We start from the raw sequence: 15230 nt of genomic DNA, 5'->3' as shown, positions 1-15230 counted from the left end.
GGGAGATAGTGTCCAAAGCCTTGCTAAAGTCAAGGTACATCACATCAACTCTTCCCCCTCCTCCCCTCCACTCCCCTCCCTGCATCTACAGACCCCATCACCTTTTCATAGAAGGAAATCAGGTTGGTCAAGCATGGTGAATTCATGCTGGCTGTTCCTGATCACCTTGTTCTCCTCTAGGTGCTTCACAATAGATTCCTTGAGGACCTGCTTCATGATCTTTCCAGGTATCGAGGTAAGGCTGACTGATCTGGAATTCCCAGGATCCTCCTTCTTCCTTTTCTTAAAGATGGGCACTATATTTCCCTTTTCCAGAATGGGGAGCTCATCTGACCTCCACAGATTTTCTCAAAGAGGATAACCTTAGTACTCTAGGGTGCATCCCATCCAGCCCTGCTGACTTGAAAGCATCTAGCTTCTCTAACATGTTTTTCTGTTAATCTAGACTGTTTGTCTTCTTTCCTGTCTTTTGCTGCCAACTGCACTCGTCATCCGGTAGCCACGCCTATTTGTGAAGACTGAAGTAAAAAAGGCATTAAATACTTCAGCCTTCTCTGTATCATCTATTTTAAAGGAGGGCTTTAAACTAGATTCCATAGAGGATGGTGATGAAAACCCTCCAAAAACAGAGCCCACAGTCCAGAGGATAAAGAATTCAAAGAAGTACCTTAACTCCAAGAGAGGGCCACAGAGCTACAGGACTGCAACAAGGGGTGCAAAAAGGAAGTGAGTAGGTCTAAATGCAAAATGGATCTGATGCGTGTATACAAATGTGAGAAGTATGGGGAATAAACGAGATGAGCTGAAAACTGCAGCCTGTAAAAATAACTATGCTCTGATGAGCCTCACAGAGACCTTGTAGAACAGCTCTTATGACTGGAATATCAACACTAAAGGTTACACTCTCAGAAAGACAGTATTGGAAGAAAAGGTGGTGGATGTCACTGTGCACATACACAGAGCACATACACTTGTTCTCTGGTTCAAGAGGAAGAGGGCAGCAAGGCAGAATGCATTTGAGTTGAGATGAAAGGTGAAAGATGTGGCACCAAAATAATGCTGAGGATTTAATATAAACCACCAAATCAGGAAAGGAGGTAGATGAGGCACTCTTCAAGCAGGTGACAAATCTATCGAAAAGCTATGGGATAGAACTGATGAGAGATTTTAATTTTCCAGACATCTGCTGAAAGAACAGTGCAGTCAGACATAAAATATCAAGCCAATTCCCAACTTTTGTGTGCCACAACTTCTTGTTCTAGAAGGTAGAGGGTACAACTAGGGGATCATCTCTCTTGTATCTTGTTTGGACAAACAGGGAAGAACTGGTGGAGGATGGGAAGATGATGGGTAACTTGGGAGGAAGTGATCACAATATGATATAATTCTAGATCTTGAAACAGATAGAGCATGAGGTCAGCAAAATTAGGATGCTAGACTTCATAAAAGGCGGATTTCATCTGACTCCAGGAGTTAATAAGCATGGTGTCATGGGAGGATAGATTGAAGAATAATGGCACCTAGGAGGGCTGAAAGCTTCTAAAGGGCACCATATTGGAAGCCCAATGAGAAACTGTCCCAACACAATTGAAGCACAAGAATAATGGTGAGAGACCAATATGGCTGCACAAGGAGCTTCTAAAATGCCTCAAATACAAAAAGAAAGCATTCAAGCAATGGAAAAATGGGCAGGTCAGCAAGGAAGTGTACTAGGAAATGGTAACAACCTACAGGGACAGAATCAGGAAGGCAAAGATAAAGAATGAGCTGCAGCTAGTAACAAAAGTTAAAGACAAGAAGAGGTTCTCTAAGTTATGTTGACCAGAAAAGAGGAACCAAGGAAGCTGTAGGTCTGTTGTTTAAAAAAAACAAAAAACAAAACCAGGGGGAACTCCTAACAGAAGATGCAAAGGAGGCAGAGCTACTCAACAGCTACTTTTCCCAGTCTTCACCCCCAAAAATACTGTATTTACTCAAATACAAGATGAGTTTTTTCTATCCAATCGGCATGGAAGGGAAGCCTCTCGTCTTACATTCGCATACAAGGAAACCTCATTAAATACACTGTCTGTCTTTGAAGTGCTGCTAAAAGTAGCATATGCTCAGTAATGGAAACTACCGTAAAGTTGATTAAATACACAGCTAACACTGAACATGACTAAAAAGTACATGGCACGTGTGGGACAAACATGCTGATGGGAACCTACCATAAGGGTAGGTTCGTGCAACCAGTCCGAATAAGTGAAGTGGGTAGTACCCACTGCATGTAGTCCACCTCAGCACTGATTCTTTTTAAAGTCGTGGTGAGCCACTATGTTGCATAATTTTTACTTCTTCACTCTCACAGCTGAGCTGTACCTTTCTTTCCCATTTCCAATTATTCCTGTTTCTTCACCAATTTTAAATGTCTGGCAAACATTACCAAATGAGGCCCCAAACAGTTTACCCAAAAATACTTCTCATCCTCTCTCAGCTTGTCGCATATGATTAGCGTGGCCAGGCCCTCAGTGAGGTAAAGCCAAATAGATTGCCCAGTGCCTCAGCTGCATATACATTTTTTGAGGATCCCAGGACTCATGACAAAAACATCTGGTTCCAGTCGTGAGTGGGGAGCTAATTAGCTCATGCATTTTTTTTTTTTAGTGGAGGGTATCTGGAGTACACACACATACTGAGCTGTGAGGTCACCATGGGCATTTGTACACATGCTTGTGCCACAGTGCCAGGCACTTCTAAAAGCTCCCGGCACTGCAGCACATCTATTTGTGTAAATGGCAAAATGTGCATCAGCTCTGAGAAAATGGTGGCAGCATGCTTTTGAACTAAAACGCATTGAAGGTGTTTTAGTTTAAAAACTCACTGACACCATTTTCTCAGCGCTGACTGGCATTTTGCCATTTATATAAATTCATGCAGTGCAGCACCCAGGTGTATCAGCTTGCATGCAGAGCAGACTAGATTAATCGAGTCTTCTCCAACACACTGGATTTCCGGCGTGTCGGAGCAGACAAATGTATAAATGCCCTAAGGCTTGAAATGCTGTTGACTGAGGTGGGGCCCAGCCCAGTGATCTGTGTGGTAAAATCATGAGCCTTTTAGCTTCAGACTAATATTATGAATAACTTGTACTCTAAGTAGATGCTAAAATGCTACTTAAATTTGTTTATGGATTACCTATGCTAAAATTTGCAACAGTTTCAAAAAAGGTAAAATGTCTCATTTCTGGGTGTAATTCTGTGGGTACTATATGCAAATTGTTACAGCTGTGTATTTCAAGGTAATTTTTTCAAGATTTCTTTCTCACTTCCATGTGGCCAGGGAGAGAAGGGTCTGATAGTAAGGAGGGAGGAAGGGGCTGCAAGGGGAAGAAGTTGGAGGACACAAATGGAGCTACCTAATCCCCCAGATTATTTTCCCCTCTGTAGTAATAGAAGGTTGACAAATTCAAGACAAGCCTCCAATAATTATATTCTATACCTGAAAACTTGTCAATTTTATAAATTTTCCATATATAGAATCTAATAATTGGCAGTCATCTTGAATAACAGACCCTGATTACAAGTAAAGCTTTGAGCAAACTAAGTAAGTATGAGTTGGATGAATGGACTGTAAGGTGGATAAAAAGCTGGCTGGATTGTTAGGCTCAACGAGTAGCAATCAATGGCTCAAGGTATAGTTTGCAGCTGGTTTCAAGTGGAGTGCCCCAGAATCAGTATCTTCATTGACAGTCTGGAAGATGGGATGGAGTGCACCCTCAGCAAATTTGTGAATGACACGAAGCTGGGGGGGGGGGGGGGGGGGGGAGTAATAGATACACTAGGATTCAGAGCAACCTAGAAAAATAGGAGGATTGGGCCAATAGAAAACACGTGGACAAGTTGGAGAGAGTCCAGCGGAGAGCAATGAAAATGGTTAGAGGGCTGGGGCACATGACTTCTGAGGAGAGGCTGGGGGAGCTGAGTTTATTTAGTCTGTAGAAGAGAAGACAGAGAGGGATTTGATAGTAACCTTAAGCTACCTGAAGCAAGAAGATGGAGAATAAACTGTTCTCAGTGGTGGCAGATGACCAACCAAGGAGCAACACTGAAGCACTCAAACAGGTTGCCTAGAGAGGTGGTGGAATCTCCATTCTTGGGAGGTTTTTAAGGCCTGGCTCAGCAAAGCCTTGGTTGGAATGATCTAGTTGGGGTTGGTCCTGCTTTGAGTAGGGGGTTGGACTAGATGACCTCCTGAGGTCCCTCCCAACCCTAATTTTCTATTATTCTAAGTATGGTATGATACAGCCAGATACCTAATGAGGATTATCTGGATGAGGAAAGGGGTAAGCTGAGGGATGAGATAACAAAAGAAACTGTCAGAAAGCTTCTGATGGGACTGAATGAATTCAAGTCAGCAGGGCTACATAAACTTCATCCCAGGGTACTGAAGGAAATGGGAAAGGAGATCTTGGAGCCATTGGCAGTGATCTTCACAAAGATGCGAGACAGGCCAGATACCGGAGGACTGGAAAAGGGCCAACATAGTGCCCCTCTTTTAAAAGAAAAAAGGGGGTGGGGCAAGAAGTAGGACCCAGGGAGCTAGGAACTGGTTAGCCTCACCTCAAAACATGGGAAGTTACTGGACCATTTGCAAACATCTGGAGGAGGGGCTGATCACAAGCAGCCAGCATGGATTTATGAAAAACATATTGTGTCAAAAAAAACTTGAGATGGGCCAGGTATAGGACTGGAAAAGGGTCAAGGTACCGGAGGACTGGAAAAGGGCCACTACACCTCTCTAAAAAAAGGCAAAAGGGGAACCCGGGGAACTACAGACCAGTTAGTCTCACCTCAGTACCAGGAAGTTACTTGAACATATCCTACGGAAGGGGGGAGCGGGGGTTTGCAGTCAGCCAAGAGTGGGGGGTCTGTAGCCAGCCAGGCAATCTGGCTGGTAGTGGGGAGGCTGCAAACCCCACCCTGCCCCCTTGCTCCCGTGGGATGCTCTACCGCTTCACCAGTCTGAGTTCACCAGCCATGCCTGATGCTATAGATACAGTGTATCTGGACTTCAGCAAGGCTTTTGACAAGATCCCACAAGACCTTCTTATAAATAAATTGGAGAAATGTGGGCTGGAAAAAACTAGTATAAGGTAGATAGATAATTAGCTCAATAGTCCCAACCAAAGGGTAGTTATTAATAGGTCCATGTCAGAATGGCAGGAGATTTTGAGTGGAGTTCCACAGGGGTCTGTTCTGGGCCCACTGCTGTTCAATATGTTTATTAATGATTTGGATGCTGGCATAGAAAGCTTCTTGAGCAAGTTTGAGAATGACACAAAATGGGGAAGGACTGTGAACACGGAGGATGTGAGCGCAATTCATAAGGATCTCAACAGATTGGAAAGCTGGGCTAGAGCTAACAGGATGAAGTTCAATGCAGACTAATGCAAGGTGCTACACCACAGGAAGAATTGCCCCCACTTGTTCCCTTCCCCCCCACCCCTTTTCAGCTTCCCCCACAGGTATTGGGTATTTACTACAGCAGTGGTTCCCAACCATTTTAGACTACAGACCGGCAAACTGCAGTTCAGAAGTGACAGGCATACTGCGGACCGGCAGCCAACCCTTTTTTATACTCAATATAAAAAAAGGTTGGCTGCCAGTCCGCAGTATACTGGTCACTTCCGGTACAGCAGCCAACCCTCCTGAGGACCAACAGCCAATTCTTCATGGCCTACTACTGGGTTGCAGCCTGGGGGTTGGAAACCTCTGGACCGCAGCCAAGGGTGGAAACTTTGACTGAGTGGGGTAGACCAGTGCTCCTGCTAGAAGGTCTTGCCCCTCCTATCAGGGTCACATCAATTGCCATATTTGGGGATAGGAAGGAATTTTACCCCATGGTCAGCTTGGTGTGGACTCTTGAGCCTACATTGTCAGTGTTTTATAGAAGCAGGACGTTGGCTGCCCTGGTTCCCCTGCTTCGCCCAGGGCAGGTTAGGGTGTTATGTCTGTTGCATCAGGTTGACAGTAATCCTATGTAGAGTTTAGATTATGGACTGTATGGGATGGTTTGGATAGGGATCATCCTACCTCAGGCAGGGGGATGGACAAGATGACCTCTAGAGGTCCCTTCCAGTTCTACTTCTCTGATTCTGTGACTTTGCATAAGTAGGTTGCCTTCTACATTCTGTAAGGGACTTATGGCTTCTTTGGCCTTCCTCTTACTTCTGACTTCCTCTTAATTTTATAGCCCTTTCCAGTTGCATTTCAGATCATGCCTTGACCTTCCCTTATTTTTTTCTGCGTACCTGTGTGATACTCTTCCGCAGTAATATGACCAAGCTGCCACTTCTTATAAGATTCCTTTTTGAGTTTCAAATCATCATAGAGCTTGCTGTCCAGCCAGGCTGGTCTCCTGTTGCACTTCCCATTTTTCTGATTGCATCAGGATAACTTTCTCCTGCCTCCTTAAAGTACAATCAGCTCTCCTGGACTCCTTTTCCCCTCCCAGGGGATCCTGCCTGCGAATTTCCTGACTTGACTGAAGTCTGCTTTTCTCTAGTCTGGTATCCTTATTCTGCAGCTCTTTCCTTTCTCCGCTTAGGTTCTTGGACTCATAAAATTATGGTCACTGTCGTCTTTAAATCAGCAATTCTCAACCTTTTCCACCTTATGTCCTGCCAACCATTGGTCCCAAAAACCCTGATCCCACCATGATAAACAACAAGTGGGGTGGGGGGGGACCCCCAGTGGCTGGTTGACTAGCAAACCTGGAAGTGTCAGCGGCAACCCCAGAAGTGCTGGCGGCAAGCCCACTGCTTCTCCACATCCCATCTAGGCGGCCTTTGCATCCCACCTGTTGAGAGAGACTGATCTAAGTTACCTTCCACCACATTCTCAACCAATTCCTCCCTTTTTGTAAGCAGCAAGCCAAGAGGACCTCCCCCACTAGTTGGCCTCTCAGCCATCTATATCAAAAAGTTATGCCAACACACTCCAAGAATTTTCTGGACTGCTAGTGCACTGCTGTTTCCTTCCCAGCAGGTGTCCTGGTAATTAAAGTCCCCATGAGGACCCAGTCCCTTGGAAGTTTCTGTCGTTTTAAAGAAGGCCTTGTCTACCTCTGGCTTCTGGTTTGGTGATCTATAGCAGACACCTATTGTGACATCCCTGCTTTTCTATCTGATCTTTACCCAAAGGCATTCAACAGGCCTACCTTCCAGTTTGTACGGGACCTTAAAGCATGTGTTTGTCCCCTTTATACATAAAGCAGCAATACCGCCTTTTTTTTCCCCCTGCCTGTCGTTTCTAAACAGTTATATCTATCCATGATGGTACACCAGGCAAGTGGTCTATCCCACCACATCTCTAATCCCAATTATGATTCTGTCTTTGTCTAGTTCAGACCCATTTTCTTATAGCTTCCTTCAGTCCTATGTTGCTGGAATGCTACCTGTCCTACAGAGGGATTGTATGAATCCATCTTCCAAATGGCAAGATGTTTGAGAGCTGGTTAGGGTCCCAGCTGCTATGAAAGGAACAGGTGGTAGCTCCAGTTAAGCTGCCTTTTTTTCATCAGGTTTTCCTTTTAGTATGTTAAAACCTGGGCTTGTCTCTGCTAACTGACTTGGCTTCCATCTTGGGGGGGTTTTCCCCTCAACTCAAGACCATGGGTTTTGACCTGTAAAGCCTTGTACGTCTTGGGAATTACCTAGTTACAGAGACCACTTCTCCCTATGAAATCCACAACAGCTGAAATCAGCTGGAATACTACTTATACTGAAAAGATGTTTCTGGTGACAGGGCACTGTTAGATCTCCAGCTCCTTTTTTTTTTTTTTTTTTTTGGCAGGGGGTGGCAAGTGGTCCATAAAGCGTTTAAGATTGTTAAGATCCAGGGCATGCTGCAGATTAAGGATACCCAGAGGCCGAGTTTGCTGCTTTTCTTGTTTTAAAATAGTATGAATCTAAATTATAAATACAGACATATATCAACACCATGCACAGCAATGTGAAATGACACATGTACAGACAGGGGTGGCTTAAGATTTCATTTCTTACTAATCCTGATCCTTGTGTTTGTTAAAATTGTTCAAAAATAATCCTGAATGAATGTTTGCATTAATTTTTAAACTATGGAAATTAAAGTGGCTTGCTTTTTAAATTTTTTTTTTTAATGTCCAAAAATGTATCAGATGCAATTTAAACACAGAGAAATCCTTGTACGAAATTGTTAAGGAAGCGCTGGAAATGTATAACTACATTGTGAATCTAAAAATAAGCGCTTAGAATTATACGTATGGGGTCTAGGTTAGTAATATTAAAAAAAAAAAAAAATCTCATGAAATTATGCAAAAGTAGCTGTATTTCATTGGCCTTGTTAACATACCTTAAGCCAGTCCACTTGTAAGCACTATCCAAAGAGATGTGGGGGGGATTTCCTAAAACTCATCCTTGCTGCCATACTTACCATAAAATGTAGACTGACTTTGTATTATATTGCAAACAAATTGTGTTTGCTTTCAAAAAAACAAATTGGGAGCTTAGTGACATGAAGTATAAAGCTGTGTATAGTGGGTCATTAATGTTTCAAGGAATGTTCTCTCAGCAACGTCTTTGAAGAAATGCATAGGATGAGCTTTTTTCAGAATAAACGGAACAACCATAATGAAAATTTGATTTAAATAATGCTGTGAATGAGAGAAGTGCCCAATTTTGTTTTTTAGGAAAGACTACTTGATTAGAAGCATTGCCTCCTGAGTCAAGAGGGAAATGAGACAAATCATACTACTCTTTAATTAACCCATCTGTAACCTAGACTATAGTTACAAAAACTTATAGCAGGCTCACTCTACATGCAAGCTGTCTCTGACTGCTTAAAAACCAGAGCTTATCAGATATTTAAGGTCAGAAGTCCCTTATTTGAAGCAAACAAAAATTGCAATACACTGCATTTCATAGTATTTTAAGTGTACTATACTTGTTCCTTTATTTCTTGTTTGTGCATTTGAGAGTTTGAAAAAAAATACTTGAGCTTGGAGGGCAAAAATGTGGAGGAAACTTTCTTTGCTTTAGACTATTAGAAAATGTTCAGTGCTTCTCCACTATCCTGATAATCTTTTATGACTCCCTGCTCCCTTTCAGGGTCATAAAATCCTCTTATAGTCTATATACTTGATACAAAGAGGAGGTTTTTCAGGTAAAACCAGTAAATCCAAACTCTGCCATTGACAGGGCAACCTTGCATCCTGTTGAAGAGGCATAACCTCAGGTGACTGGCAGATTACTTTGGCAGATAGGTTCCTTTTCACTGTTCCAGAGCAAACCCACTTGTCCTGTTGTTGGCTGTGATTGATATCCTTCAGAGGCAATGTATTTTCTCTGATACTTCGTGGCACCTTCATCGGCACAGCTTCAGGCACGGCATAGCTTTTCTGATCTATACATCTACTGCATAAATGAAAAAGCTGGCCAAATTATGAAAGGCTTGTGAATGTGCTGTATCACGGTTATACAAAAAGCTGTAGTCTAGATGTTGGTAACTACTGGTACCCTTCATGAATTTTGCTGGCAAGATAAGTAATCTTATTGTGAAGTTGCAAGTATTGAGAATACATCACGATATTGTTTCATTATTGTAAGAATACTTTGTGCCATATATAACAGTGCAAAGTTATTGGGCCAAAAAAAGGTTCAGGACTTGAGGCAAAATGTGGGCGAGAAAGACATTGGCCATACCTCTAGAAAATAAGCTACCAGTTTGATTTTGATTTGGGTGACAACATAGGGGAAAAAGAAGGGGGGAAAAAAAACCCTATATGTAAAGAAAAGTTGACCATACATGTAAGTAGCCTGTGACCAATTTAAAATAGGCCTGATAGAGAGAAATGCAATGAAATTCTTACCTGATTTTCCTAACCTGGAGGAGACCCATTGCCAGATCTTCTGCAACCTGGCCTAGTGCTCCGCTTGCATGAACTGTACCTGACGTTGTCTGACTGCATCAGTGGAAATTATACCTTAAAGCAACGCAGTCTGTTCATTTTGCCATTCAGAAGTAGTTTTAGCATAAACCTTCCTCTTTCTGTAACATACATTTCAACAAACAATATACCAAGTGAATAGAAATTGGGGTTATTTAATATAGCACTGGTAGGCTATAGCATATTTTTCACATGTGCACCAGCAACTCTTGTTGGGCACTGATCCACCTGCCTTGTTCAAGGATTTATGAGAAACTTTATAATGCCGTCTACTGCTGTGTGCAGGTGTGTGCAAAAGCAATGGGTGGCTAAATATAACCTGGTTTGTTTTGCAGTAATATATGGATGTATGAGCTAACTCCTGTCTTTTTTTTTTTTTGTCTCCTTCCCCCTCTCTCTTCAAACTAGAATGCTACAGACAGCTCATCTAATTCTTCTCAAAAGAGGGAACAGCCTTTACGGACATTAGCCTCCCCTACATCCTGCGAGCATCGTAGAATTCGCACTCGTGGTCACATCCATGACCCGTATAGCTCTGACCACTATCACCTAGAACAAGTGAGGTTCTTTAATTGCTGGCTAAAGGGATTCTGTTAGATAAAATGATGTCAAAAAGAGAAGGAGGGAGTTCCCCCATTAATTTTTTTTTTAAGTTTTCCATTAAACTCTTTAGAGTTAAAGGTTCACCTCTAGAGTCTGCAACAGAATATTGCAGCACTGTGCTAGTAAACAGGCTTTCAGCGTAAGGTGCATAATCTCTCATGTGCTCTTGGACACATGAGTAAGGTAAGTAGGGAGTGTACCTGGTCTTTCCTTGCAGGTAGATTGAATAGAGTCCGGAAACTACTTTCTTTCGTGGCGTAGCCACAGCCCTTACCAAGAAGGGGAGTATACTACAAAGTAAAACTGGCTTCTTAAGCTACATCATCAAAACTTAGTGAAACACAAAAAAGTAGAAACATGTATTATTTTCAGCATAGGATTATAAGAAAGTAAAGCTGAAAATGACCTCCCAAGGTCATCTAGTTCAGTCCTCTGTTCAAGACAGGTTCATCCCTGACTAAATAAACCATCCCAGCCAAGTGTCTATCTGACCGGCTTTTAAAAGATTCCAAGGATAGAGTTGCCAGTTTCTCTAGGTAACCTGTTCCAATTCTTGACCTCCCCATAGTCAGAAAGTTCACCCTAATCTTCAGCCTGAGTGATGTCCCCAAATGACATTGGGGAAAAAAATGTTGAAGATACTTTGGGTTGTTTTTCTGGGGAAGTGTTGGGGTTTTTTTGTTTTGTTTTTTTTAAAGCCTTTTTTTTTTTAATGTAAGAGAGATGTTCTGGTTACATTTGATGAAAAATGTTGAACATTGCTGCTAATTATTGATAGAAAAATAACTGTTTTGCTGTGTTTCTCCTAGCAGTCAATATCAAGATCCTATCGACATGTCAGCTTTCCAGATGATGATGAGGAGATTGTACGCATTAATCCTCGAGAAAAGATTTGGATGACTGGTTATGAGGACTATCGCCATGCTCCAACACGAGGGAAGAACTTTGATACAGATGACGTGGACTCGTACGTACGTTTTGCCAAAAGTGATGCCTCAAAACATGAATACACTTACCCTTACGTGGACAACTCAGAATTTGACCTGGGTGAAGACATAAAGAGTACTGTGATAAAGACTCAACCGGTAAAAGTCAAATCACGACGGAAGGAAGATGGGGAGAGGTCACGATGCATATACTGCAGGGACATGTTCAATCATGAGGAAAACAGACGGGGTCAGTGTCAAGATGCTCCCGACCGTGGCAGAAGCTGCATCCGTCGTGTCAGCTGTATGTGGTGTGCAGACAGTATGCTCTATCACTGTATGTCTGATCCTGAAGGAGACTATACAGACCCTTGTTCATGTGACACCAGTGATGATATGTTTTGCCTCCGGTGGATGGCCCTTATCGCCTTGTCCTTCATTGCCCCATGTATGTGCTGTTACTTTCCTCTTCAGGCTTGTTATCACTGTGGGGTTATGTGCAGTTGCTGTGGTGGGAAACACAAAGCAGCTGGATGACTACAGACAAGTTGAAAATATGTTATGTTTTTCCTGTAGTTAAGGAGCACATTGGTTTGGAGCATTCAAATTGTTTTTGTTTTTTGAGGGCTTTTTTTGATGCAGCCAGTGTGCCGAACAGTTCAGAAAACAGTTGGATTGCTTACCTTTGGTCTTCAGGGGCCACTGTGCATTGATTGCTCCAGTGTTCTAACAAACTAACCTACAGCATAGACTCTTGTAATATTAATCTGTAATCAAACAGACTGTCTTGTACATGTTTATATTTTTTCAGTTAAAAGGCTTTTGAGATGTTGAACTGTTAAATGGTGGTGGATTAGAGAACATCTCTAGGTTGAATCTGCCTTGCCTCTGCTTGTCTTGAGCAGTACCATTGATACCTAGCAAGTTTGGGCACTTTCAGAAATAGTGTAATGGAATAAATCCCATTCAGAAGATGTTTTAACCTGCAAGTCAGCTATTGTTGTATAGAAGGTGTGCTAGTAACAAACTTGTACCACAATACAGTATTGCTGTCACTGTTTTTAAAGCCAAAATAGCCATGTAAGCTGCAATTTCTCTTTAGAGTCCATCATCATTTCTTTTGGCAAACATCTTAAATTATTTCTGATGTTACATTTAAATGTAACTGAAATTAAGGCTCATTTCCCATATATACTTAGCCATCAAGAATCTGAGTCTTCTCCAAACTGCATTAATTTCAGACCAATACTTGAAATTAAATTTACATTAGGCTTTTTTTCCTCTAAATAACTTTGAAAATAAAACTTTAGTTTTGGAATTCTATCCAGTGGAAGGGAACACTTCATTATCGTGTAATGTTGGGGTTATTTTATTTGAGAATAAAACACTAAGATTCCAGTTTAGTAAGATTATGCTAATTGTTGTTATATAAGGAATTATTGACAAGATAACCGTTGCTACTACAATAGTGGTAGTATAATCCATAGTGATTTGGGGAAACACAGAATAGGTTGTGGATTATACAGAAAAAAAAATTAAATATTTGTTCTGTATAATGCATGAGCATGAGAACTTTATATTCACAAAGGGATCCACATGTTAAAATAAGTCTTAGTAAAATGTATTTAAAAATCAAAATTCTAACTGGAATGGCCATTCACATTTTCAAAGGCCCTGATCCTCCAGTCACTTATGCATATGCCAACTTTATGCACGTGAGTAGTTCCAGTGACTTCAATAGCACTTACACACATGTAAAATTAAGCACATGAATAAGTCTTTGTGGGATCAGGGTCAAAGTGTCTCCTATTCACAGTCCATCTCATCCCACCCAGCTTTATCAAGTGAATGTGTGTGGTTATATAATGTGTACATCAGGAAAAGAACTCTTTAATTGTTTTTTGGTTTTCTTAAATATCATGTCTTCTGTACAAGGCTTGTAATTAGCTGGAAAGAGTATTTTTCTAATATATTACAAGGAATAGCCAAATAATTTTTATTAAAAAATGATTTAGAGCAGTTAGCTATAACTAGCATAGTACAATCCGAATATTTTGAGGCAGCTAGGGATTGGCTTGTCAAAGCTGGCACTGCTGTTCCTGCCATAATTTCTTTCTGCAGTAAATTGCCAGTGAGTGCATGCCCTTTCCCTCCCTCTTATTGCACATTGACATCAGTCTTAAAAGAGAATTTTTTTTCTTTTTTCTTTTACCAAATAGAAGTAAATGCTTGCCACTCTTGTTGGAATGGCCCTACAGTTCCCCTGAGTTAATCACAGCTTTTAGTAAACCATCAGTTAAGTATGCAATGTGCTTATATACTATAGAGTTCAGTAGAGTTTAATTTGTAGCAGTTGCTGGTTGTAGGATGGAAAACATGAATGATGATGGAAAGGGATGGAGTTTAGTTCTTGGTAATGTGTCTGGGTTCACTGAACGAAATACAAATACTTTGTGCCTGATAGCAAAAGACAAATCTTTCCATGGTGTCTAGTTAATCAAGCCAGACTCAAAAGATGTGATGAAACAACCTTTTTTTGCAAGTTGTTTCATGTAAGCAAACATCTGTAAGGTCTTGCCTCTACAAAGCACAACACTACGAAGAGATCTTACAGTTTTTTGTCAAGTCTCTAAGTGCCCCTATTTATTTTACTAAAGTAGATGTACTCCAAACCTTTATGTATGTCCTCTTTTTAAAAAATTTTCTTCCCCACACCTCTTGTTTTTTTTGTAATACTTGTAGACCTTCCACGCATGTTCTTTGGTTTGTGAAGGCAGTGGCGCAAGGGCACAATGATAGAAATGGTTGGGGGGGTTTTTGTAAATATTTCTCAATTATCTCCACACTGCAGCTGAACAGTGTGTAGTGTTTTCCCAGTCAGCTTTGCAATACTGACATCAATCATTTGAGAGAAATTATTCAGATTTTATTTTTATATCTGTGGTAACAAAACATTAACCAAAAGTTTTTTGGGGGATTTTTTCTTCCTGTTGCAAAAAGATTTTTTTTTTTCCAAGCTATTGCTCACATTAACAAATTAAAGTGCCTGAAGCCTCCATCATTATGTATCTATATACTAAAAGTTAAAACCCTGTTGTATTGATTTTTTTATAAGCCTTTTTACCTCTGTGTAAAAAATATATATACAAGTGTATGATGTACATTTTAGTTCTTAACTTCTTTTTTATTGTTTCTAATATGTATGATGTGTAGCTATTGCTTTAAAATGTACCATGTAAATATAAATACATCATATCAGAAAGATGCTGCTTATGTTGCTTGCAAATCTGGAGACCAGAAAGAGTTGGTAAGAATATTGTGGGTAGGTAGAGGGGACACAAGGGGGATCAGAAATTTAAATTTTTTAACACCATTTAGTATGCATTTTGAGTATCATTCAGCCTAATTCTGTTTCTAGTACAGTCACTGAGCATTCCTCCATTGGTAGTTATACCTGAATTATTTTCTTCTTTCAAGCAGAGAGGTGCTTTTCTCTCTCAGCAAACCCAGTGATCTCACTACCCTCTGATACCCTCCTCTCCCTCAGCTCCCCCCCCCCCCCCCCCCCCCCCCCCCCCCCCGCTGTGCTTTGCCTCTGTTCAGAGTAGCAAGTGATCCCTCCAGGCTTCTCCTCTCCCTGTCCTAAGGAAGGAGCTTTTTTCCATTTGTGGGGCTTTTGTTGATTGTTTGTAGCAGACCCAGGGAAGAAAGGGGCTCTGGCTCATTTACCAGCCATGA

The 15230-nt window shown here is 41.3% G+C and overlaps 1 protein-coding gene across 3 annotated transcripts in view; it reads left to right on the top strand.

Annotated features, from left to right (window-relative positions):
* SPRED2 (sprouty related EVH1 domain containing 2) overlaps window positions 1-14754 on the top strand; it is a 105957-nt gene extending 91203 nt beyond the window's left edge. For 2 of the 3 annotated variants that reach the window (XM_014595042.3, XM_014595040.3), the window contains exons 5-6: window positions 10372-10521; window positions 11376-14754. In XM_014595042.3, coding sequence (XP_014450528.1) covers window positions 10372-10521; window positions 11376-12029 — 804 coding nt within the window. In that variant the 3' untranslated portion in view covers window positions 12030-14754. The remainder of the gene's footprint in view (window positions 1-10371; window positions 10522-11375) is intronic. The other variant, XM_014595041.3, reaches the window with a different exon arrangement.
* The last annotated feature ends 476 nt before the right edge of the window (window positions 14755-15230 follow it).

This window comes from Alligator mississippiensis, chromosome 1 (assembly GCF_030867095.1).
Source record: "Alligator mississippiensis isolate rAllMis1 chromosome 1, rAllMis1, whole genome shotgun sequence".
In the NCBI taxonomy this organism is placed as follows: domain Eukaryota; kingdom Metazoa; phylum Chordata; order Crocodylia; family Alligatoridae; genus Alligator; species Alligator mississippiensis.
Note: the sequence above shows the minus strand (reverse complement) of the source record. Positions and strands in the feature narration are given on the sequence as shown.